Source organism: Mobula birostris, chromosome 24 (assembly GCF_030028105.1).
Source record: "Mobula birostris isolate sMobBir1 chromosome 24, sMobBir1.hap1, whole genome shotgun sequence".
Lineage (NCBI taxonomy): Eukaryota > Metazoa > Chordata > Chondrichthyes > Myliobatiformes > Myliobatidae > Mobula > Mobula birostris.
The window spans coordinates 37,693,375-37,718,907 of NC_092393.1; the positions used below are offsets into that span (position 1 = coordinate 37,693,375).

Here is a 25,533-nt window from a genome sequence, read left to right on the forward strand (position 1 = left end):
CATTTCCCAACACTGTGTGTGAGGAGTTCATACGTTCTCCCCATGATCGCATTGGTTTCTCCGGGTGCTCCAGTTCCTCCCACAGTCCAAAGATGTATTGGGTTGGGAGGTTACTTGGGTATTTGTAAATTGTCCCGTGATTAGGCTAGGATTAAAATCGAAGGATTGCTGGGCAGCATTGCTCAAAGGGCCAATTCCTCGATGTATCTCAATTAATAGAATCCCAAATGAGAAAATCTGCAGGTGTTGGAAGTGAAAGTAATAAACACAAACTGCTAGAGGAACTTTTCAATTCTACTTCCCATTCTGACATGTCAGTCCATGGTCTCTTCTACTGCAGTGATGAGGACACATTCAAGTTTGGGGGGGGGGGGGGGGGCGCGACACCTTATATTCCATCTAGGTAGCCTCCAACCTAATGACACGAGCACTGATTTCTCGAATGCGTTAATTGTCCTCCCCCCCCACTTTCTCTTTTACCATTCCCCTTTTCTATTTCCCCTCTCATCTTTTCTCCTTTCCTGCCAATCACTTCCCTCTTCCATGGCCTTCTGGCCTGTCCTATGACATCCCCCCTACCTCCCACTTCTCCAGCACTTTATCTCTTTCACCAGTTGACTTCCCAGGTGTCTTCAGCCCTCCCACTCTCGCGGTTTCACCTATCACTTGTATTTCTTCCTCTCCTTCCCCCACTTTATTCTAACCTGGTCTCTTTTTTCCCCAGTCTCGATGAAGGGTCTTGACCCAAAACGTTGACTGTTTACTCATTTCCATAGATGCTGCCTGGCCCGCTGAGGTCTCCAGCATTTTGTGTGTATTACATTAATTTAAATAAATAAATAAGATTGTGGGCTTTAGTCTGATTAACTTCTACAAAGAGTTAGCATTATAAGTAATGTTTTAAAAGAAAATCAATTAAAGAATGTTGCATCAGATAGGTTCATGAACATTTATAACAGTTTTGGTTCTAATGCAATCTGATTTCTGAATTACTGACAACATGGATAACAATTGTCTGAAAGCAAACTGCAAATACTAGAAATCCAAACGAAAAATTGCCGAGGTATTGGATGAACATAGACAATGGAACAGAATTAGACCATTTCGCCCATAGAGTCTTCTGTGCCATTCCATCATGGCTGATTTATCATCTGTCTCAACCCAATTCTCCTGCCTTCATCCTGTAACCTTTGATACCCTTACTAATCAAAAACTTAACAACTTCCTCTTTCAATATACCCAATGACTTGGCACGATGAATTCCATGGATTGAGAGAGAATGAGTGGGTTAGATCTGACTTTAGAAATGAAAATGAGATTATTCACACACTTTTAAGAAGTGATGTAGCCTTGTTTTTGGAATTCACCAAGAGTGGTTGAAATTTTTATAAAATCAGTGCTAAATTGCTTGGAGGAGGTTTAAAGTACACAAGAACTGCAGGGGGGTGGGGGAGATATCAAACTTTGTGTTTTTTCTCCCCCCCCTCCCCCAAACTGGCCAGTTCAAATGCAAGTAGGAAAGGCTGTTTATCTGAAATTGTTGAATCGAGTCTTGAAGGTCGCAAGGTGCCTGGATGGAAAATAAGATGTTTTTGGAGTACGAGGCGGGTTCCGGAACAGTGTGGGAGGACAAAGGAGGATGGGAATGGGCTTGAGAATTGAAGTGGCAGCTAAAGAGAAGCTCAGTCATTATTGTAGAATGCACAGGGGTGATGTGTAAGGCATAAGATAATGTAGTGAAAGCAGTTTTTGATTCTTGCAGTCAAATGTAGGAACTTCTGAAGCAGTATGTTCACCACACATTAAACCTTAAAAAGCAATCCTCTAAAATGATCTTCTACCAGAAGTGATTGATTCTTATAAAATGTTATGTCTGTATTACATCAGTTCCATGTAACTGTTCCATTTCCATAGTTACAGATTATGCTACAATATCTCCATTAGGAGGCAGTACCATCTTTCTCGTAACCAGCAAGAGCTAACTGGTGCAACAGCGTACTTGAAAGTAGTGTTACGTGAAGATGCTGATTTACTCAGCAGGAACTATTCTTTAAAGTTGTTTGTTAGCATTGCCAGCAGTGGAGGTAAAATGACACTTGGCACAGCAAACACAAAGAGTAAGAAGGGCTTACTGGTAAAACAGAGATGGACTGACATGCTGTGCTTCCAGTGTTTCTTTAAAGAGCAAACAAGATCATGAGTAAAAACACTGCTCTGGGTTGCAAAACTCTTCACTTTATATTAGGTAGTGTTGATTTATTTTCTGGACTGGAATCCAACACCAATATGACAGTCATGGTGGAATCCCTTGTGTTTCCAGAATTATCACCACAATAGTGTTGCTCAGCCTTTGTGGTTGAGGTTTTGCTGCAGCAGAAAACTTGCTAAGCTTGCCGTGTTACTACTCTGCATCCTGTAGTTACTGTCTAATCATTAGCTACTTCAAAATTATTCTGCTTGAATTATTTACATTTCCTTATGCTTTGGGGTTGTGTTTATCTCAATTCTAGTCCAACTGGTGATAAAATATTAGTCTAGATAGATTCTTGATAGTTGGCATGAATGCAAGTGCCTTGATTCTGAAGAGTCCTGTGTGGTATGAAGAGCTATTTTCAGTTGAATCTTTGAAATATAATCAAAACATATGCATTACAAAGATAATAAAAAAAAAACAATCAAGGTAATGAGGATACTACAATATTTAATGAAATTCATTTTAAAACACAATTTTGGTTCAAGAGTTTGCACCTTGAGAATGTATCATTAGAAATCTCCAAACTTGTATGAATGCATTTAAGATATCACAAAAAACAAGACAAAAATAAACAATGATGTTTCTGGGAGTGCCAGAACTCTCACTGGGTTAAGGCTGGGATGTTATATTAGAATAAAGTATTAGGGGTCAAATCATGCAGGCCAGTGATACACATGAAGAGAAGACAGCATGTTGGCAAAACTGGTTTGTTAGTACCAGCTGGAGCATGTGAATGCCACATTGCTAATTACAAACTGCATGTGCAGTTCCTATGTAATATGTGGAATGGAGAAACCCTGATCAATTATCTGTCATAACATAGGTCTGCTAGTGCCGTAATAAAGTTAATGAATAGAACAGTTAAACACCGACTTTACATAACCAGCAGAAAGCCTTTATCACGCAAGTCTTTCACATACACAAGCCTTTCCCCTCCCTTCCCCCCTCCCCCTTTAAATTTGCATTTTACCCATGCTGCACTCAGTGATCCCATACTAATCAGAGCCACTTACAGGAAGGTCATAAGTATGTCTACAATAATTAACACTGCAGTATCCCTCATTTTGATTTCCTGTAACCATGTAGTTAGAAAAAAGCCAAAGTAAAATGTGCAAAAAAAAAGTTAATTTACACAAAAATCTTAATAAACTTCCATGTCCTCTGAGGGGCTCAAAATATTTAAATGCTTATCTGAAACAATGTTTAAAATGTTGCCACAATAAATGGCAATGCAACAGGAGTCCAGACTTTAATAATTGTTAATGTGATCTGCTATGCATAGGTCTAAACTTCCTGCTAATATTACACAGCACCAATAAGGGCAGTGAACCGATTATGGAGGTCTAAACAGCCACTGCACAGAATAACAATCAGGGATCATGCTTTCTGGCAGTGAAGTTGTAGATAAAGTAGATTAACAGAATCCAAATCCGTGTTTTCATATAGTCTAGCTTCACATTAAAAATCAAAAAGTTAAGATCACAAAGATGAAATGACCCAGTAATACTGATTCCAATGGAAGAATAAATTTGGCAATCACTGCATTGAGTTGGATAAAACTACCAAAAGTGGGGATACTGCAGCTTAAAACAAAATGGAGTCCACTCATGAAGACGGTCACATTGCCTCACATTAAAAATCCAACACATTGCTAAGAGAGTAATTACTGACTTCAGGACTTGACGCTCAAGGCTAGCTGTTCCAACAAGAGAGGCGACAAGAACACTCTCTTCTGCAGTCTCATTCCACACAGGGCCACGATTTGGATAAAATACCAGCAGATTGCGTTGCCATGAAGGTATGGTTCTTGGACAGCCTCTTCCTAGAAAACAGTGCACTTCTTTCTACGCTTTTTTACAGGTGGTGGACACAGCACGGCTCGAATTGCTTCATCAAAGACCGTCTTTAGACCCCGCTGAGTAAGAGCAGAGCATTCCAGATACTTCACAGCACCTGCAGGGGACAAACAACTTTGAAAATGCAAATCACATCAGATGTTCAAGTTCTCCATGCCAGTGCTTTCATTACTGAGCTTTTCTATTTGCCCAGTTTCCAGGTGGGCAATATATGCAAGGTTACCTATACACGATCTTGATGTATCATAGACCTTCCAACTTTAGGGAGCAGATATTTAAAAGTGCAAATATTTTAAGTATACATTTAGTTTTTGTCAAAATGCCGTTGACAGCAAATCAGAATCTCAACAGATCACAGTTGTCATGGTAAAGACACACATATATGGCATGGAGAAAAAAAAAAGAATGTGCCTTTGATGCTCTTTTGCCTGCTGTGCCGTTCAAAAAACGATCATGCCTCAACTTTTGCCTCAGCTTCTCTCTCCTGCACTACCCTGTGGTCCCCCATTCCCGTTACGTGTAAAAATCCACAGCATCTTCTCTTGAAGAACCAACCCTAGAATGCTCCTTGCTGTGAACTCCAAGGATTCATTACACTGATTTACGATACCTTTGCCAGAGTCACACTACACAAACAGCCTCTTAGGCTTACCAGTCATGCCAACAACCACGTATCGATCTCTACCAACCCCATTTAACAGCACTTGGCATGTAGCTTTCTCTCCCTTGGCAATTCAAGTGTTTTTTTGAAATGCTGTTTCAATCAACTACCCAGTTGAAAATATGGCTTAGTTTTATTTCTGACTTCGCTCAACTTGTCTGTCACAATCTTGAAATCGCTGGGTTTTGGATTTTCAACTATTGGATACTGTTCTGACAACCTTAGCTGGCCAATACACAAACCTATCAGATGGTGACCAGCACTAAAATTACGAAGAGTCATCAGTCTGAGATGTCAATTCTGTTCCACTCTCCATAGATGTTGCCTGATTTGCTAAATATTTCTAGCATTTTATGCCCTTAGCTCAGATTTTCAGCACTGCAGTTTTGTTTTGCTTTTCAGCTTACAAAAATGAAAGAATGGCAGAATGGACTGTTACACAGCTTTCTGGTATCAGCCCACTATCAGAATTTCTAATATGTTTGCAAAGGGGGATAAAAGTTTGAAATTGCAAAACAATAAATTTATTTTTAAATCCGAATGATAAATTTTGATACAGAGCAAAATGGCAGAAGAGACTCAGTGCTTCATAAATCTTTACAGGTGATGTCAAACTGTATCCATTTAATTGTAGAAGTTTTTGTTTTCACAAGGCAGAAGATGGCCACTATTATTTGAGCCTGGTTTTGAAGGTGGGGGGGGGAGGGTACACTTAATGAGGTTAATAGCCTACACAAACAAGGAAACATAAAGTAGCTCAACACTGGCAGGCTTTCCCAGGGGAATGGAAGTGGAAGATTTCTTCACTTTCTCACGAGCTGACAATAAAAGTCAACTGTGCCCTCCGAGCAGAACTGACAATGGACTGCAATTCTCTTAGTTGCTAAAACAAAGGCCTCTTTCATTCTGTGCAAACCTCATCCAGGACCATGCAGAGTCTTTATTTTCACAACAGAAACTCAGTATCAGTAATTATAGGTATTCCTGCATCTCAAAACTATACATTGCTAAGCATTCTTTTAACAAATGATCATTCACTTTACACAAATAGGAATACAGGTTATTTCATACTTTTACTCTTTTTCTCTGTGTGAATTATGCCAACAGTCATTTGTCCATTATTCCAGTTCATTACTAACTTACCTTTATCTGTTACATGGATAGCGGAACTACCTGGCTTTGCAGCAATTCAAGATAATCTTGATTACTGACCACTGAAACCAATGGATTGAGCCAGAGTATAACGTGCTTACACTACTATTTAGAGCAATACTGGCAAGGATAACCTGTTAGGATCATCTAGTCACAGAGTTAAAGTTATTCTCAACATTCAGTACAACAAGGCCCTCCCTATCATTAGGCAGCCCTGGGAGTAAGGACAACTGCTTACTGATTTATGCATTGCATTTACATGCATGTTGGTTTGCGATCATGTTGATGTGCATGCTCTATGCGGATAGCATACTGTGCGTACTCATTATAATAGAGTATTTGTATTTTAAGGAATATTTTTGATAGCAAAATGTCTCAATGTTACAACAATGTCCTGGTGAAACCTTTTACCAAGCTCGTCACTGACAGCACCAACATTCGCAGTGAAGAAGTCTAAATGGGAATGCAGGAAATGAGCCTTTAGTCATATGTTGTACTTCGCTAACAAGAGAAAATCAGCAGATGCTGGAAATTCAAGTAACACACACAGGATGCTGCAGGACCAGTTCATCCAGCATTCTGTGTGGGTTGACGTGTTGTACTTCATGGCTTTGTATGCTCCAGGCATGTTGCCAACTAGCTACATGTAGCTTCATGCTCTGTAGTTGCCAAGAAAATTTTCAACAGCATACCTGAAAGTATTCCATGCGATTTTTTCTCTAGTCCTACCAGAAATTCTTCCAATTGCCTGTCATTGATGACCTGTTTGATTTGTGGACCAACAATAATGCCTTCCTTAATCTTGGCATTAGTTATTTTGGTTAACATCTGTCTGAAATATCGAAAACCTTCAAGGGAATTTTTGCGTCTGGTAATAGCAGTTTCCACCCTTCCAGTCTTGAACCCAGTAATTCTGCTTTTGCCTTTGACAAACCCAAGTAACCAACCAGGTCATTTAATTCAGATTGAGTTATCAGATGAGGTTCACTCGACATAAAGGGTTCAAAATCTGTATCAGTATCTTTTTCCATTCCTGAATTGTGCATCATGGCATCTTCATTTGCCTCCTCTAGACTCTATGTCTCTGGTACCTTCAGTACTGGAAGACTATCATCATACGGCACAGGTCTCATGGCTGAAGTTTGGGAAATTCAATGGGTTTTTTTCTTTTTAGCAGAGAAACAGACATACTGGCCAGACAGAAGTAGCAGTCTGTCACATGACTCTTCTGATCTCGCCATATCATTGGGACAGTGAATGGCACTGTTTTCTGTGTACTCTGAGGAGCCCAGGCTTTGTCTTAGTCACCAATTTTACACCCGAAGTAGAGCTCATAGGCTTTCTTAATAAGAAGAGTCATGCTCCGTCTTTGAGATTTAAGCGTATACTCGTTACAAATATAACAGGAAGTATCACAGCTATTGCAACATTGGCAAGACATTTTGGTATCACAAATACTCTTAAAAATAAAATTACTTTATTATAATAAGTACACACAGTATGATGCAAAGAGCATGTGCATCAAGGTGATTGCAAACCAATATATTTGTAATTGCAATGCATAGAATGGTGTGAGCATGATGCTTTCATAGCCTTTCTAAAACATGCAGCATCAACCCTGCCTAAGCATGTTCAGGCATGCCTGGACAAGATAGAAAAATTTTCAGCTTACATTGTGGGCAATGCTTTAATTGTCTTGAATTATGAACTGAAATAACAAATACAGGCAATTTCAAAAACATGGTGTGTGATAGAGAAATTTCATGGTGATTTTCATGATCAACAGCCCAAAATCCATAAGATACACTCAAAAGTATTCAGGAAGTAAAACCTCTGTTGCCTGGTGCTTACTGTCCTTGGGGTCTCTCAAGGGAGTCTGGAGTTTGTATTCCATTATTTTGCTGAAAACTTTACCTTGTAATTAGCACAAGATTAATCAGAAAAATACAATATAAATTGAAATTGGTGCATTTTACATAAAAGGATGCAGTTCCTCTCAGACAAATATTAAGGGACAATTTCATTATGTAAAGAAATTTATGAAACTGCTTTTGATTCCAAATTGTTTCTTAAAAAATTATTTTACTCAGCAGTATACTGACTGGAAGAATAAAGAAGCTTGTTATTGGAAGTTCTTGAAAATGCCCTGTTCTAAAATTGTTTGGCCATTCAGGTTTCAATTTTACAAGCATCTGCCATTCCCTGGTGAAGAAAATTCTTTCCACAGTGGTAAATAGGACAGAATCCAGGCAAAACAGAATCTTAATGCCACAGGTTATATTGACCTGATTAACTTCGTGTCACAAAAGGCCATTTCACAGTGGCTTGTACTGTACCCGTACCCTTCCTGATTTTTATTAGTCTTTGTTTAGTTGGAAGTTTGAATGTTGTATCCAGTTGGCTGAACCGTTGGATAGTTCAGTAACAAAAGAACTGCAAACTTGTATCCAAATGCAATGCACAAAAACAAAAACCCACGTGCACGTAGAAAATAGCTAATTGCAGAACAACTCAATGGAAAGTTCCCATGCTCAGAAACACATCTGCAGTAAGGAAGTTCCCTCTTAGTCCTTGTCTCAATAATAAAAATGAAAATGGTTTCACAACCAATATCATCTATTTTTTTCTTGTTCTTCATTGATGTTCACTGAGTCAATGGAACCAAATTGAGGTCTAAAAAGTTAAGAGCAAACCATTTATTAAACTTGAATTCTAGACAAAAGAGAATAGAGCTGATTGTATAGTGATCTCAAAACTGTGTTTTACTATTGGGTTATATTTCTCAATGCTGGAATAACAATCTATTTCTAGTAAGAATCTAGGGATTATTAGTCAGTGCAAAATCTGCATAGACCACAATGTAGAAAAGCTCTACAAGGATGTTTGCAATTCTTATCTAAACTATTCCTCACATTCAACCAGGCTTTTTTAAATATAAATGTCTGCTAAAATGTATGGCTTTAAACAATGTAGCCCACAATTCAAAGAGGAACTCTGAAGTGGTAATAGGAAAGGCTAATAAATCTTTAAGTTATTCATTCATCACTTACACCTGGAATATTAACGACCGTACATTTTTAAATTTAGAGCCAATCAGTGCACTGAGGAAATCTACCACATTCTACTTCTATTTCCAATATTGGTTTGTTAGACCTCTTTTTTGTAACAAAAGTTATGAAGCAATTATCAATAAAAATGCTTGATTGTTTACCATTGCCATTCCTGAATCAATACCTTTCTTTTCACCCATCTTAAAAAGCCCTGATTGTTGGGTGCTATTAACAAACATACTGGTTGTCCACTAGACAGGGTCATCCTTGCAGAGGTTCATCTTACACTGTACTAATACAGTGCCTTGAAAAAGTATTCAACCCCCACAACCATTTTCACATTTTACTACCTCATTTTTAAACTTAAAATAGATTGGAAACAGGACTTTTTTTGAGCTAATCTACAAAACATTCTGTATCAGGTCAAAGCAAAGGAAAAATTCCAAAACCTGTCAACAATTTACTGAAAATTTAAAACAATAACTGAGAGGCTGAAAACCTATTCATTCCCTTTATAGTTACTACACCAACTTTCCTCAGTTGCAATATATTGCCTTACCAATTCATCCAGTTTGTTGCTGTAGAAAATTGGAGGATCACCAGTTTTCAATTAATTCATAAGAATAGATACAGGTGTCCCCCACTTTTCCAACGTTCGCTTTACGAAACCTCACTGTTACGAAAGACCTACATTAGTACCGTCTTCGCTTTCAGAAGGTGTTTTCAGTGTTACGAAAAAAAAATCAGCGTCCAAAAAAAATCAGTGCGCGATAAAAGGCAGCACCCTCCCCCAGATTCGGAACTGCTTTGCTTTAACACGTGCCTCTGAGCAGCCGTTTGCAAGATGAGTTCTATGGTATCAGAAAAGCCTGAAAGAGCTCGTAAGGGTGTTACACTTACGGTAAAACTAGACATAATTAAGCGTTTTGATCGTGGTGAACGAAGTAAGGACAAAATGAATTTGGCTTGTGGAAGCTGACAAACATGATGTTGAAGAGGTTTTGGCATCCCATCACCAAGGACTGACAGATGAAGAGCTGATGCAATTGGAAGAAAAAAGGCTAACAATGGAAACCGAATGAGTTATGATAAAGTACAACATTAATTTTGAAAGGATACGTCGGTTTAGAGGATACTTGTAGGATGGTTTGAGTCCTTATTAAAGAACTGTGTGATAGAAAAATGCGCGAGGCTCAGCAGTCAAGCAAGCCTTCCACATCAGCCACAGCAGATGACAAACCTCGACCTTCGACATTGAGGTGGGCAGAGATAGAAGATGATGAGCTGCCCGCTCTAATGGAAACAGGCGATGAGATGACACCCCAGTGTCTCACCACTCCAACCCCCAGGCCACGGACAGATACCGATTCGCGGAGAATGCAAAGGTAGCCGGGAGGCACACAGCACACCTTTAAGAAGACGATGCAATTGGAAATCGGCACTGATCTGGGCCGACAATTACGGGCGGCACCTAATTAATTAGCATGCTTGTTTCGGCTTTTTTCTTAAAGATGTGCTGTGTACCTCCTGGCTACCGCTGGACCCCTGCGTTCTTTGCGGCAATATATCGCTCAGCGGCCCGGAGGCCACTGCACCACCCAAACTCCGACGACTCAGTCTAACACACCATCATCAGTGTGCTCAGTGCTGAACCGATTCCCGTAAGTGATACTACACTGTACATACATTATTTCTACTTTATATCGGCTGTGTATTTTTACGTGTTATTTGGTATGATTTGGCAGCTTCATAGCTTAAAGGTTACTGGAGAGCGCTTGCGCCGTGTATTTGCCAACAGCACTTGCGTGAGATTTCCGCTACGGAGAACAGTGCCGGCAATGATTGTGGAAGAGTATTTCTACTTTATATAGGCTGTGTATTTATCATATCATTCCTGCTTTTACTATATGTTACTGTTATTCTAGGTTTTATGTGTTATTTGGCATGATTTGGTAGGTTATTTTTGGGTCTGCGAACGCTCACAAAATTTTCCCATATAAATAAATGGTAATTGCTTCTTTGCTTTACGACATTTCGGCTTACGAACCGTTTCATAGGAACGCTCTACCTTCGGATAGCGGGGGAAACCTGTACCCCATCTCTAAGATCCAACAGTATAGTAGATTTTCAACAGACCAAACCAAAATGAAAACAAAAGAGCATTCAAGACAAGTCTGGGGAATGCTAACAGAGAAGCAAAACACGGGGAAGGGTACAAAACTATCTCAAAGGCACTGAACATACCTCGGAGCTCAGTGCAGTCCATCGTGAAAAAGTGGAAAAAGTATGAAACCACAGCCACACTGCCTAGGTCAGGCTGCTCCTCTAAACTTTAGTCACCAGAGAGGAATGACATTTGCAAGAGAGGCTACTGTGATGCCAACAGTCACCTCGAGTGAGCTGCAGAAGTCAATGGCTGCAATTGGAGGTAAGGTTCATGGGTTCGCAACCTCCAAGGCCTGGCACAAAAAAGGGTATTTATGGAGAAGTGGCAAGGAAGAAAAAAGAAAGCATATCCTTGCCTATAAAGTCTTTTCAAAGTGTCACTTAGAAGATACTGTACAGATGTGGAAGAAGGTCTTGCAGTCAGGTAAGGCTGAAGTGGAACTTTGTAGCCTCAACACTAAGTAGTATGTGTCATGTAAATCTAATACTACACGTCAGCCAGGTAACACCATCCCTACTGTAAAGTATGGTGGAGGCAGCATCATGCAATGGGGACTGGAAATCTGGTCAAGGATGATGGGAAAATGAATGTGTCTAAATACAGAGAGATCCTGAATAAAATATGTTATCTGCTAGAAAGCTTGAACTGGGGAGAAAGTCAGTCTTTCAGCAAGACAATGACCCAAAGCACACTCCCAGAGCAACCACGGAGTGCCTTCAAATGAATAAAATTGGCGTCTTTGAGTGTCCCAGTCAGAGTCCTGAGATTAACCTAATCAAACACCTCTGGCAAGACTTCAAGACTGTTGTCCACCACCACTCCCCAACTAACCGGGCACAGCTTGAGCAAATTTGAAAGGAGGATTGGGCAAATCTTGTTCCATCACATTGTGTAAAGCTTATAGAATTTTATCCTGGGAAAATATCAGGTTATAAAATAAATGTAAAGAAAACTCAGGTTATGTCCCTAAATTATACACCATCCAAAAAATTGCAGGATACATATGATCTTAAGTGAGAAGCTAAATCATTAAAATATTTAGGAATAACCCTGCCGAAGGATCTTTCAACACTGTCACAGGTAAATTATGGGCCATTAATCTCAGAGATAAAAGCAGGTATGCATAGATGGAATCTTATCCCCTTTTTAAGTTTAAATTCAAGGATAAATACTATAAAAATGAATATTCTTCCTCGGTTACTGTATCTTTTCCATACTTTACCGGTGGAGGTGGATGATAATCAATTCAGGGAATGGGACAAATGGATTTCCCGCTTCATTTGGCAAGGAAAGAAACCTAGAATTCGATATAACACCTTACAGTTAGGGAAGGAAGGAGGAGGTATAGTTCTTCCTTGCCTGAGAAATTATTTTTATGCCTCACAGATAACCCCTCTGTTATATTGGTGTAATAGAGAATATAAGGCTAGATGGAAGGAAATAGAATTTGGATTAGTTGACAGTTTTCCTCTTCAGGCCTCAATAGCTGACAAAGGATTGATGGCCCAGTTGGAAAAATTAAAAACGCTTGGATAAATCTTACATTAAAAGTATGGCAGAAGGTGGTTAATTCATGTGGAATTAATAACATGTTAAAACTCTTTAGATGGTGTGCATATGATACCGAATTCCTTCCCAACAGAGGAGATAAAAGATTTGAGCTATGGATAAAGAAAGGTCTTACAACCTACCTCTCATTTATAGATAAAAGAGTATTACAAAGTTTCCAAATCCTGCAGGACAAACATGGCCTAGAACATAATGACTTTTTTAGGTACCTTCAAGTACGAAACTATGTTAACCAGAGTTGTAGATATACAGACCTATCAACAGTAGAATTAGAATTTTTCAAGATTCTGAATTCGGCTTGCAGTTCAATACCTAGTAAATCAGTTTCTCGATTATATAATGCACTCTCCCATGCTAAAAATGTAAATACACTGTATATTAAAGAGAAGTGGGAGAAAGAAGCGGGGTTGGTACTTTCAGAGGAGGCTTGGGAGAAAATCTGCAGCTTTCAATGGTCCTCGACTAATTCTTTGACTTGGAGAGAACATTGTTGGAAAAACATTATAAGATACTTCAAGACCCCATATCAGGAAAAATATAAAGATACAAATGTGATATGTTGGAGAAAGTGCGGCTCCAAGGAGGCAAATCACTTTCATATTTTTTGGGATTGCCCTAAATTAAGTCTATTTTGGGAAGGTATTCATAGAACATTAGTTTAGATACTTAGGTCCCAGATACCTCTGAACTTTGAGACGCTCTATTTGGGGCATGTATTGTTTCTTGAACAGAAGGAAGATATAAGGTTGCTGCAGGCCCTCTTAGCGACAAGTAAGAAATCAATCACTAGAAAATGGCTAAATCCAATACCACCTACATTAGAAGATTGGTACGAAATTATCTTGGAAATATTTAAAATGGAAAAGTTGACTTACTCCCTGAGAACTCAAAAAGAAAAATTTTATCAAATCTGGAATAAATGGATTGAATATATAACCCCAATGCGAGCAGACTTTAGATGACTCTCCTAATGATTTATACTGCCCTTCTCATCAACACAGTAATATTGCTAACGTAAGCACCCCTAGTCTAAATGTTTGGTTTTTTTTGTTTTCTTTTGGAAAATAGAGAATTAACACAAGTAAAGGGAAAGATTTGGGAAAGGGATAAAAAATGAAAAAATTAAGTAAATAAGTACATAGGGATTGGATAATTATGTCTGCAGGCAGGAGCAAGCATGAACAAATTAGGATATAAACACCTACAATGGTTGATACATAGGCTTATATACAACATTTTGGACCAGTGGAAATGGTCCAGAAGGGTTATATGGAAACTATTATTACCATTTTTCTTAACAACTAATTCCATTACTTAGCCTAATAGGTTAGATTTACCACAGTACATAATTATCTATTTAAATGTTTATTTTCCTTTTATATCATCTCAATGTGTACTTAAGAATGTATAAATAATTGTAGTTTTATACATATAAAAAAATGGAAAAGGTTATATGTGTGAAAAAAGTACGATATTTGTGAATTCCTTATCCAAATAAAAATAAAATTAAAAAAAAAAAGAATTTTATCCAAAAAGTCTATTGACTGTTGCAACTGCAAGGTGGTTCAACTAATTGCTAAGCAAAGAATACTTCTGAACTTCTGACATTTCAGTTTTTGAATCTTTAGTTTTCCATGCTTTACAATTTTCCCTGTTTTTTGGGCTCTACTGTGAAAAAAGGAGCATGTGATTCACAAATAAAAATTCTCAGTTAAATTGATCAAAATCCCTGGTTGTAAACCTCATGTGTGAACAAAGGGTTGGTGGCCGAATAACTTTACGAGGAACCATATATCCCCTTCCTCCCAAACCAAACCTATATTAGTAATTAAAACAGAAGGGATTCAATACACAAGCACATTCATCTCAATACCCCTGTAAATCCTTCTCTAAGAATTCATTAATCAATATATTGGTTAAAACCTTTCACTGCTGTTGGAACTGACAAGGATAAACAAAAATAATGACTCCAGACTAAGATAAATATCTTATAATGTCAAATTTTTGGTATCTTCTAATTTTAAAACTTTGTTCTGTAGCTTAGCGCCAATCCCCGTCTCATTCCCACTGCTTTGCTTCATTGGTGGTTGCTCAGAGCTGGAATATATTTACACCAGAATGTCGTTAAAAGATGATGGTCTAAGTATTTACCAATGATCTGGATGGAAATAACTGTGTAATAGTCAAAGACAAACCTTTCATTTTAACATGGCCACTGTATTCTATCAAAGGGTACGTTGAGGGGTAAAGTTTTCATCACGACCCACAATTGCTCCTGGATCTCAGCAATACTCACCTATCTCCCTGGCCATCGCCAAGCCTTGTGGGTACGTAATGGGTGCCAGCTTTTTATCCCTTAGCCTTTCAATGGTGTCCTTATCATCCCGCAGATCCAGCTTTGTTCCCACCAGGATTATTGGCGTGTTTGGACAATGATGTCGCACCTCTGGATACCACTATGGAATTGAAGAAAATTTAAGAGCTTTATATACATCAAACCCTTTTTCATATTGTTGTTTCTCTAAGCAACTCAATCTAAATGGTATTGTGTTATGCTTTTGATTCACACTCATTTGAGAAGATACCAAGATCACAAATCTGTTTCCCACAAGGATCTATTCCCTTGCACCATGGTTGTTTGGCAGTTAGCGTGACGCTATTACAGCTTGGGTGTTGGAGTCTAGAGTTCAATTCTGGTGCAATCCGTAAGGAATCTGTACATCCTCCCTATGCAATGCATGGGTTTTCCCAGGGCATTCTGGTTTTCTCCCACAGTCCAAAGACACAGCAGGTAGGTTAACTGGTCATTGTAAATTGTCCCGTGATTAGATTAGGGTGAAATCAGGGTTATCAGGGGTTGCTGGGGCAGCATGGCTCGAAGGGCTGAAAGAGCCTACTCCACGCCAGATTGCTAAATAAATAAATAATCCTAACAGACTGAATAAAAATTGAGCTGGGGAGGCAAGGTGATGAGGTGTAGAAATTTCAAACACAATGTTTATAAAACCCATCAAGAACGGTGTCAATCAAGCACTGTTGTTACCTAAACCAAAGACTAAAATGGAACATGGACAATGAAGCCAAACTTGGAGGAATAGTGTGGAAGAGATGTGAAATGAGATCCCCCCAACTCCTCCAAGACTGAAAAATGTGATAGATACAAAATAAAACCAGATAACACTAACTAGGACAGGTCAGATGGCTTTTCTAAACTTCTGACAGAAATCTAGCTCTTCTAGATGGACAACTACCAGTGAATGAAAGAAAACTGGAGGGCTACATTAGATTCTTCGAGGAGTTTAAAAGGTCGTGGGCTGAAGGGCTTGTAATGTATTATGTAATGTTATTCTATATTGTCTTCTCTCAAAAGATGTTAACTGATTAGGTACTTACAACATTTTTTATTTTGTTTCTGAAAGGCTTATATTTTTCCTTTTAAATGACTGGATGGATAAAGTGTAAATGCTCAAAAGGTTACATCTGCAAGTAAGATTCACATCATCACTCCTAATATTCCCGTGCCAGAAGTCAAGACAACCTGCCAATTAACCAAGGCAGCAAAGTATTGTGCTCCCTACTGGTGATGCACTTACTTCCAATCTCAACCAATATAACAAAGGCCAAGATAAAAATGCATTTCCTCTCTGTTGGGTGAGGGAGGTAATCTGTGCAACCACTCACCTAAATACCATCTTGGTTAACGCATAATGCATAGGCACGTGGAAACCGAGAACCTAGGTAAGCCTGCATCGTTAAAAGGTCCTATACCTACAAAGTTACTTCAAGTGCCAGTTTTATTTTGAGTGAACAATTCAGAAAGCAAACATTACCTTTGCTCTGACATTTTCAAAGGATGCCGGACTCACGAGTGAAAAGCAGATCAAAAATACATCCTATCAACAAAAACGAGAGCAAAGAAAACAAAGGGAACAATGTTATTTAATCCCACAAATAACTTACTTTCATACCTGATCTTTGTACAACTGTTATTAATCAAATTGACACAGACGCTGAAGTGGTGCTTGTAATAAACGTCATTAAAAAGATAAACTAGAAAGGGACATCGCTCTGGAAGTCATTGAACAACTGATCAGATTTATACAGGGCAGGTCCAATGCTCTAACTTGGCTACTTCTACACAAATTAAATGTTATGGGAAGAGACTGAAGATGCAGCCAGTAAACGTTTGTATACAAATAAAAACCTCTGGGAATGAATAAAATGCAGTGCACACAATATTTAGATTTTCAAAAGACTTGTATTTACTTAACAGATGAGTATATATGTATGTGATATAGTTAATACAGGAGCAAAAGGGGAGGGTACAATTAATACCAAAGGACTGCATCAAAATATAGAATTCTAATAAACCTACTGAATGACAATGTTACTGGAAAATTAACCAGTAATACAATCTGAATTCCCAATGCACCATTAATAGAGAAGTGACACATTTTTCTAAGAAAACGAAGATAAACTCATTGGAAACTAATTATACAACAGTGCGGAATCAGGGGATACAATTCCAAAATTAGTAAATTAGTACAGATTCAGACTAACAAAATGTAAAGAAGAAACAATATTCAGGAGTTATTTCCTAGGGTTAAATGTGAAGAACTTTGGACTACTACTGGTCTCTACTGTAAAACGATATTGACACAAGTGCAATAAACAAAGATTTACCAGAATCAAAAAGGTTTTGCCCATTTCAAAACTCCAGGAATAAATCTGGGGCTCTTTTCCTTAAATGGTGTGTGCTGAGTGGCCTTTAAGAATTTGTAAAGTGTAGATGTGGGGAAGGATTTGGTAAGACTCATAAATATGTCATTATAACCAGCTCTTGTATTAACAGTAGACAGTGTTATTTGGACAATAAAGGAGGATTTATAATATCCAAAGTCCAACAAAGGAATAGAAAGTGTGTTTGTAAAGAAAGGCACCATACCGTCTGTGGGTAGGAGAGGGGTCGGAGTCGATCATAATCTTCCTGACCTGCTGTGTCCCAAAGTCCCAGGTTCACTGGCTTCCCATCTACCATAACATTAGCTGAATAGTTGTCAAATCTGTAAAAATTAAAGCATTAGAATTCAAAATATGAACAGGTTTGACATTATTGAGAAAGAATACTACAATGAGTACTTACACTGTTGGGATATATTCTCCAGGAAATGCATTGGTGGTGTAGCTGATGAGCAGGCATGTCTTACCTACAGCACTGTAAAATAAGAAAGACGCTGCTTTTAGTTAAAGTGTTTAAATACATGTGCCAATAATTTGCAATGTATAAATCAAAGCTCCCAAACATATGGAAATGTCTAATACACAATGGCATAATATGAAGTCAATTGGAGGTAAGAATAGGGAGGACTTCAGAGGTTCAGTCAGCTCCCAAACATATGAACTGATAATTCAACCAGTCATCTTACAGATGTAGTAACCGATTGAATAGGCTACCTGCATCGAATCATTCTGCTCATTTTGAGATGGTGGTCTTGTGCATCTACTGCTTATATTTCAATGCTACAGCACCAAATTCACAGTTTACACTTACAACATAGAGCATACAACAAATAATTGAGTCAGACAATAATTTTCAGAATCAGGTTTATCATCACTGGCATGTGACGTGAAATTTGTTAACTTAGCAGCAGCAGTTCAGTGCAATACATAATATAGAAGAGCAAAAAAAATAAATAAAATAAAAAATAATAAGTAAATCAATTACAGTATAAGTATATTGAATAGATTAAAAACGTGCAAAAATCAGAAATACTGTACATTAAAAATGTGAGGTAGTGTCCAAGGGTTCAATGCCCATTTAGGAATTGGATGGCAGAGGGGAAGAAGCTGTTTCTGAATTGCTGAGTGTGAGCCTTCAGGCTTCTGTACCTCCTACCTGATGATAACAGTAAGAAAAGGTTATGTCCTGGGTGCTGGAGGTCCTTAATAATGGATGCTGCCTTTCTGAGACACTGCTCCCTAAAGATATTCTGGGTACTTTATAAGGCTAGTACCCAAGATGGAGCTGACTAGATTTACAACCCCCTGCAGCTTCTTCCAGTCCTGTGCAGTAGCAACCCCCCCCCCCCCCAACCCCCACATACCAGACAGTGATGCAGCCTGTCAGAATGCTCTCCATGGTACATCTACAGAAGTTTTTGAGTGTATTTGTTGACATGCCAAATCTCTTCAAACTCCTAATGAGGTATAGTCGCTGCCTTACCTTCTTTATAACTACATCGATATGTTGGGACCAGGTTAGATCCTCAAAGATCTTGACACCCAGGAACTTGAAACTGCTCACTCTCTCCAGCTCTGATCCTTCTATGAGGATTGGTATGTGTTCCTTCGTCTTACCCTTCCTGAAGTCCACAATCAGCTCTTTCATCTTACTGACGTTGAGTGCCGGGTTGTTGCTGCTGCACCACTCCACTAGTTGGCATATCTCACTCCTGGATGTCCTCTCGTCACAATCTGAGATTCTACCAACAATGGTTGTATCGCCAGCAAACTTATAGATGGTATTTGTGGTGTGCCTAGCCACACAATCATGTGTATATAGAGAGTAGAGCAGTGGGCTAAGCACACACCCCTGAGGTGTGTCAGTGTTAATCATCAGCGAGGAGGAGATGTTATCACCAATCGGCACAGACTGTGGTCTTCTGGTTAGGAAGCTGAGGTTCCAGATGCAGAGGGAGGTACAGAGGCCCAGGTTCTGCAACTTCTCAATCAGGATTGTGGGAATGATAGTATTAAAGGCTGAGCTATAATCACTGACATAGGTGTTTGTGTTGTCCAAGTGGTCTAAAGCCGTGTGGAGAGCCATTGAGATTGCATTTGCCGTTGACCTACTGTGGTGATAGGCAAATTGCAATGGGTCCAGGTCCTTGCTGAGGCAGGAGTTCAGTCTAGTCATGACCAAGCTCTCAAAGCATTTCATCACTGTTGATGTGAGTGCTACCAGGTGATAGTCATTCAGGCAGCTCACATTATTCTTCTTAGGCACTGGTATAATTGTTGCCTTTTTGAAGCAAGTGGGAACTGCCGCCCGTAGCAGTGAGAGGTTGAAATTTTGTGATTAATATGAATCTACAGTCTGAATTCCCACTGCACTCTCCAATCACACCAACATTCTGGTGCGCTAAAACACGTTTACAGGTTTCCAACACCTATAAATTCCACGCAAGTACGCAAATCTTTTTAATCAAACTGAATTTAGCATACCATTGTGAGAGTAAGTGTCTGGCACGGACTAGAAAGGCCGAGATGGCCTGTTTCCATGCTGTAATTGCTATATGGTTATATTTAGTAACAACTGCATTCCAACTATTAACATGTCATTAACATTTAAGAAGTTAGTATGCAGTTATATTTACTGGATGAATTATTGAAACTTGTCAAACATATTTACCAGAACCATGGCAGTCCTAAGTAGCATGAGCAATGGGTCTATCTTAGAATTCGATATTCAAAATTAGTCCTGCTGGAACTCAAAAAAAAGATAAAGGGGCTATGGAATGCATTAAATCTCTGAAGAAAGAAATGTAAGCTTCCTTACAAAAACATTGTACTGTAGATTTACATCTCAGCATATGGATGAAGACATCTATACAAAAATATGTTACCCAGAGCCTGACTTTAAACATACATATTGTTTTGGGCAATAATACTTGGAATTACAAGCTGAAAGGCAATCTAGTAGAAAAATACTGAAGGTGTTGAAAATCTAAAATCAAAACAATGCTAGAACTACCTTCATGGGTAGAAACAGACTTAATACTTTAGATTATCTTTCAGAATTCAGAAAAATCAGGAATGAAACAAGTCTTAAACTGGAGAGAAAGAGGAAGACAGGAAAGGGAGGGATAAAAAAGGAATTGGATTGTGCTGGTAGAGTAAAAGAGCAGGTCTATAACAGGGTAGAAACCAGGAGAGGTTGAATGAGATTTGGCAGTGACACCAATTGAAAGAGGTTTTCAAAGGTGTGTCTGGACATACGTAAATAGGAGCTGAACATAACCTGAAATGTGAGAGGATGGTATATTGCAATATAGATAGTATAGTAGTTGGAACAGATGAATATTTGATGGTCAGCATGAACATGATGGGATGAATAGCCCATTTCTGTACTGTGCAACTCAATGACTGTAGAAAAGGAGGAGGAAAATAAAACAAGTGCTGGAAATGAGGTACAGGTCAGATGGCCAATTGTTTAAAATAATGTTTGATGTGAAGTCCTGAAGGTGACAATGTCAGTTGGAAGAGGAGGTGCTGTCTCTCCATCTTACATTCAGCTAACTTGGAACAGTGCAGGAGACCAGAGGCAGAGAAGTCACAATGTGAATGTTTGGAGAATGAAGGTAGCAGGCAACTGGAAGCTCAAGATCACCTCTATAGTCCGAGTTCTACAATATGCTGCTGTTTGTATTTTGTCTCTCACATCAGTAGCACCAAATGCAATACACCAAACAGAAACTGGAAATCACCTGCAAAGCGTGTTTAGGCCCTGGAAACAGGACAGAAGGATACAGACTTCAGTTCCCACTCTGAGACATGTTTATGTTGCGAAGATGTTTTGTTTTGCTCAGTCCCATTCTTAATGATGTCCAGTTGTTCGTAATGCTGTGAACGACTGATTGACACACTCTAAAGTGACCAGATGCGATGCTGGAGAACTGCTCAGTACGCAGCTGCACCGGTGCTAAGCTTCCTTTGGCGCAGTTTGTGGGAAAATAAGGAATCACAAAAAGAGATAACTGCAGGCACCCTTCATAAACTGGATGTGGCTAGTGGTCCTAGTGGGAAAACAGCCAACTACAGATGTGTACCTGTAAGACTTGCACAGCCCCGCTATGTCTAGGAAGGGCCAGCACAGTAACCTGGTGGTTAGCATAACGCTTTACAGTACAAGTGACCCAGGTTCAATTCCCTTCACTGCCTGTAAGGAATTTGTATTTTCTTCCCCACGATCGCATCAGTATCCTCCCTCAATCCAAGGACCTACCAGTTGGTGATAATGTAAAGTAACTGGTCAGTGTAAACTGTTCCGTGATTAGGCTACGATTAAATCAAGGGGTTTGCTGAGCAGCGCGGCTTGAGGGGCTGGAAAGGCCAATTCCGCACTATATCTCAATAAATAAATAAATGCCAAGTGTCTGACAGGCTGCTGTCTGTCAACAGATTTTCAAATGGCACCCAGAGGTGTTTGTCCTGGGATTCCCCAGCACTGTGCTAGGGGAATCCTACGCTAACTAGGTAAGATCAGATCAGAATATGATTCCTAAACCAGAGGATGAGTAGGAAAAAAGAACAAATTCAGTTACTTCAGTTTATTTTAATTATTTTGATTAGTGAATTAATGATTTTAAAATATTAGAAGATATTAAGAACAAGCAAATTTGCTCTGTATGTCAGGCATATCTTCTTTTTAATTAAGTGTCATAGGCTTTGCCAGGAAGCAAACTCAACCCAGCTTTTCGTTTATGTGTACATTGTCAGAAAACCCAGGGCCAGGGCTCAGAGGCACATTGGTTACTGCTGATACCTCAACACCTGACTGTAGATCTAAGAGACAGGACCTACATATAGGCAAGTGAGTGAGCGTAAGCGTGTGCGTGTGACTACTTGTACACATACAGAAGGGAGAAAAGATGATACAAGTGGCAAGCTCCAGATGTAATGAATGCACACACATTTATTATCTTAAATTAACAATGACATACATGACTGGATCACTTTTTAAAACTACTGTTAATGGGTGATAAACATACTGACAAGGACAAAATAATTTCCTGTTGTGACTATTGAATGGGATTGTTTATACCCACCCAAGTGGGAACATGAAGCCTTTGCGTGCTTTTTCTTTTGAAGGTTTAAATTAAAACGAAGGCTGACCACATAATTTTAAATGGGGTGAACTACCTGGAAAACTCTAACCCAATTGCCATCAAGTCAAGTCACTTTTTATTGTCATTTCAACCATAACTGCTGGTACAGAACACAGTAAAAATGAGACAACGTTTCCCAGGACCATGGTGCTACATGAAACAATACAAAAACTACACTGAACTTCGTAAGAAAAAACATAAAAACTACACTAGGCTACAGACCTATCCAGGACTGCATAAAGTGCACAAAACAGTGCAGGCACTACAGTAAATAATAAACAAGACAGCAGGCACAGTAGAGGGTATAGTAGTTGGTGTCAAGCCAGGCTCTGGGTATTGAGGAGCCTGATGGCTTGGGGGTAGAAACTTTTACATAGTCTGGTCGTGAGAACCCGAATGCTTTGGTGCCTTTTTCCAGATGGCAGGAGGGAGAGGAGTTTATATGAGGGGTGCGTGGGGTCCTTCATAATGCTGTTTGCTTTGTCATCCCTTTAACCTTTACACTGGTAAAAATAAAGGTCAATATTTATTGATAATCATAGTTTGCACACTTCGGCATGTTATCTAAAATGCTGATAAACTTCTATAGATGTGTGGTGGAGAGTATGTTGACAGGTTGCATCCTAGTATGGACACACCAACACCCTTGAGCAGAAGAACTGCAAAAACCCTCCCCACCAGCGAGCACATCTACAAGGAGCACTGTCACAGGAAAAAGCATCCATCATCAAGTGTCCCCACCATCCAAGTCGTGCTCTCTTCTTGCTGCTGCCATCAGGACCCACACCACCAGGTTCAGGGTCAGTTATTACCCCTCAACCATCAGGTTCTTAAACAGAGGAAATAACTTCACTCAGCTGCATTCGCCCCATCTTTGAACTGCTCGCACAACCCATGGACTCACATTCAAGGACTCCTCACCTCATGTTCTCAATATTTATTGCATATTTATTATTATTTTTTCTTTTCATATTTGCACAGTTTGTTTTCTTCTGCACCCTGGCAGTTTGTCCATCCTATTGGATGCCGGCTTTCATTGATTCTATTGCATTTCTTGTATTTAATGTGAATGCCCGCAATAAAATAAATATCGGGTTGTATGATCTGTACATGTGTTGCTAATAAATATACTTTGAACCTAGTTTGTGTGGGGCAAACGATAGGCAGGCTTTATTTTAATTTTTCAAACCTAGGAGCTGATTACTCATTCCCCTACCCCTATAAAGAATTTACAGCAATTTTCCAATCCAACAGCCCTGGATAGTCAATCAGATTTTAAACCACATAACTTAAAGCATATGGACAATTTTCTTGAACTCAGAGGGAAATGGTCACAGAATGTGACACTAAGCTGTACAGTGGAATCTCAACAAATCATTCCACAGCTGTGGCAGGAAGGTTAGAGCCAAATGACCCGCTAATGAAAAGAACGAGCTAACTAGCTGAAAACCTCTCTTTAAATATAAACATGCACACAAACTAGTGCATTTCTCTTGTTCCACACATCCAGAGTAGATCAAGGCTGTGACCAACTATGGTTGTTGAGAGACTATACTCAAATAAATACACATACTCACCATTTGAAGAGCAGATTAAATGCAACACCAATTGTCCTGTCATCTGCTGGAACAGCAATCATGAAGAATCAAGTCCCTTACCCTTCTTGCCAGCTTCTTTTAGATTCAGTGTGGGACTGTCAGATTAGGATTAATTAGTGCTCTTTTTATTTATTGAGCTGTGCTGCCCAGCAATCCCCCGATTTATTCCTAGCCTAATCATGGGACAATTTAGAACTGGTACATCTCTGGAGGAAACCGGAACACCCGGAGGAACCCCACGTAGTCATGGGGAGCTCAGGCAGCAGTAGGAGTTAAACCCAGGTCACTGGTACTGTAAAGTGTTGTGCTAACCACTATGCTACCGTGCGATGCCAGACAATATTTCAGATTAATAATCAAGGGAATTGCTTTAATTACTCCAAATCCACACCACCAAAGAATCAATAAAGACAGAACACTTTCATTTTACCATACTGAACCAGTTTTACACAACACTGAGGTTAAAGGGCAATATTTCAATCGTTGTCCTACTTAAATTCAAATTTGAAAAGATTGCCTACTTAATTAATTTTGCAGATTGTGTAAAATGGCAACAGCTATGTCACTGATAACATTGGATACATTGAAACAGTGTGTAAATGGGGTGTATACTGCACAGGTGACAACTATTTGCAAGCTTTAGCATTTTAAGTACACTGTTGCCAATAACACAATGGCAAACAGTAGCCAAGCTACCTCATGCAGGGTCTGGTCAAATTGTGATGAATCTATAGACTCAGCCTCGTACAGAATACAAACTCAGGGAAGCTGATAGCAGAATTAATCCAAAGAAAAACAGATTCCTCACAATCCAAACCAGCTACTTCAGATTTTCTTGAGAATCTATCATACACTAATTTTTTACTCGGCACTCCAATACCAGAACAAATATAATTTTTTTCTTGTTTCTTTAAAAATATCAGAATAAAAATAAGCTCCTATAATTTGTCAGTCAGAATATTACTAAATACAGAATGTAGTATCAGAGTGTTTTGTAGCTTTTGAAACACAAAGCAAATAATTTGTTGCATCTTGTAAGTACAGCTCTCGGTGATGATACTTCTCATGCATATATCAGAATGTGACAGTGAATTACTAAACAATAAGATAAAGGAAATAACTGGGTCAAAACCCATTTAAAAAGGAAAGTGGGGAGTGGCACCTGTAATAGGCAAGTGTCTCAAGTTATTCATACAATGCGGAACTGTTCAAATGACACTTCTGTCCCATTATTGTAACACAAAATTTAGAATGTGGCAAGGAGGCATAATGAAGGGGGGGGGGGTGGGGGGGAGGCAGAAATTGAACTATTGTTGTTGATTGTACAGATAATTTTGTA

General features: G+C 39.0%; 1 protein-coding gene across 1 annotated transcript in view; it reads right to left on the reverse strand.

Annotated features, from left to right (window-relative positions):
• Positions 1-2,684: 2,684 nt before the first annotated feature.
• Positions 2,685-25,533, reverse strand: part of rac3a (Rac family small GTPase 3a) — a 31,619-nt gene continuing 8,770 nt past the window's right edge. The window contains exons 2-6 of the mRNA XM_072242740.1: positions 17,853-17,924; positions 17,655-17,772; positions 16,540-16,602; positions 15,006-15,165; positions 2,685-4,207 (exon numbers count right to left, since the gene is read on the reverse strand). Coding sequence (XP_072098841.1) covers positions 4,077-4,207; positions 15,006-15,165; positions 16,540-16,602; positions 17,655-17,772; positions 17,853-17,924 — 544 coding nt within the window. The 3' untranslated portion in view covers positions 2,685-4,076. The remainder of the gene's footprint in view (positions 4,208-15,005; positions 15,166-16,539; positions 16,603-17,654; positions 17,773-17,852; positions 17,925-25,533) is intronic.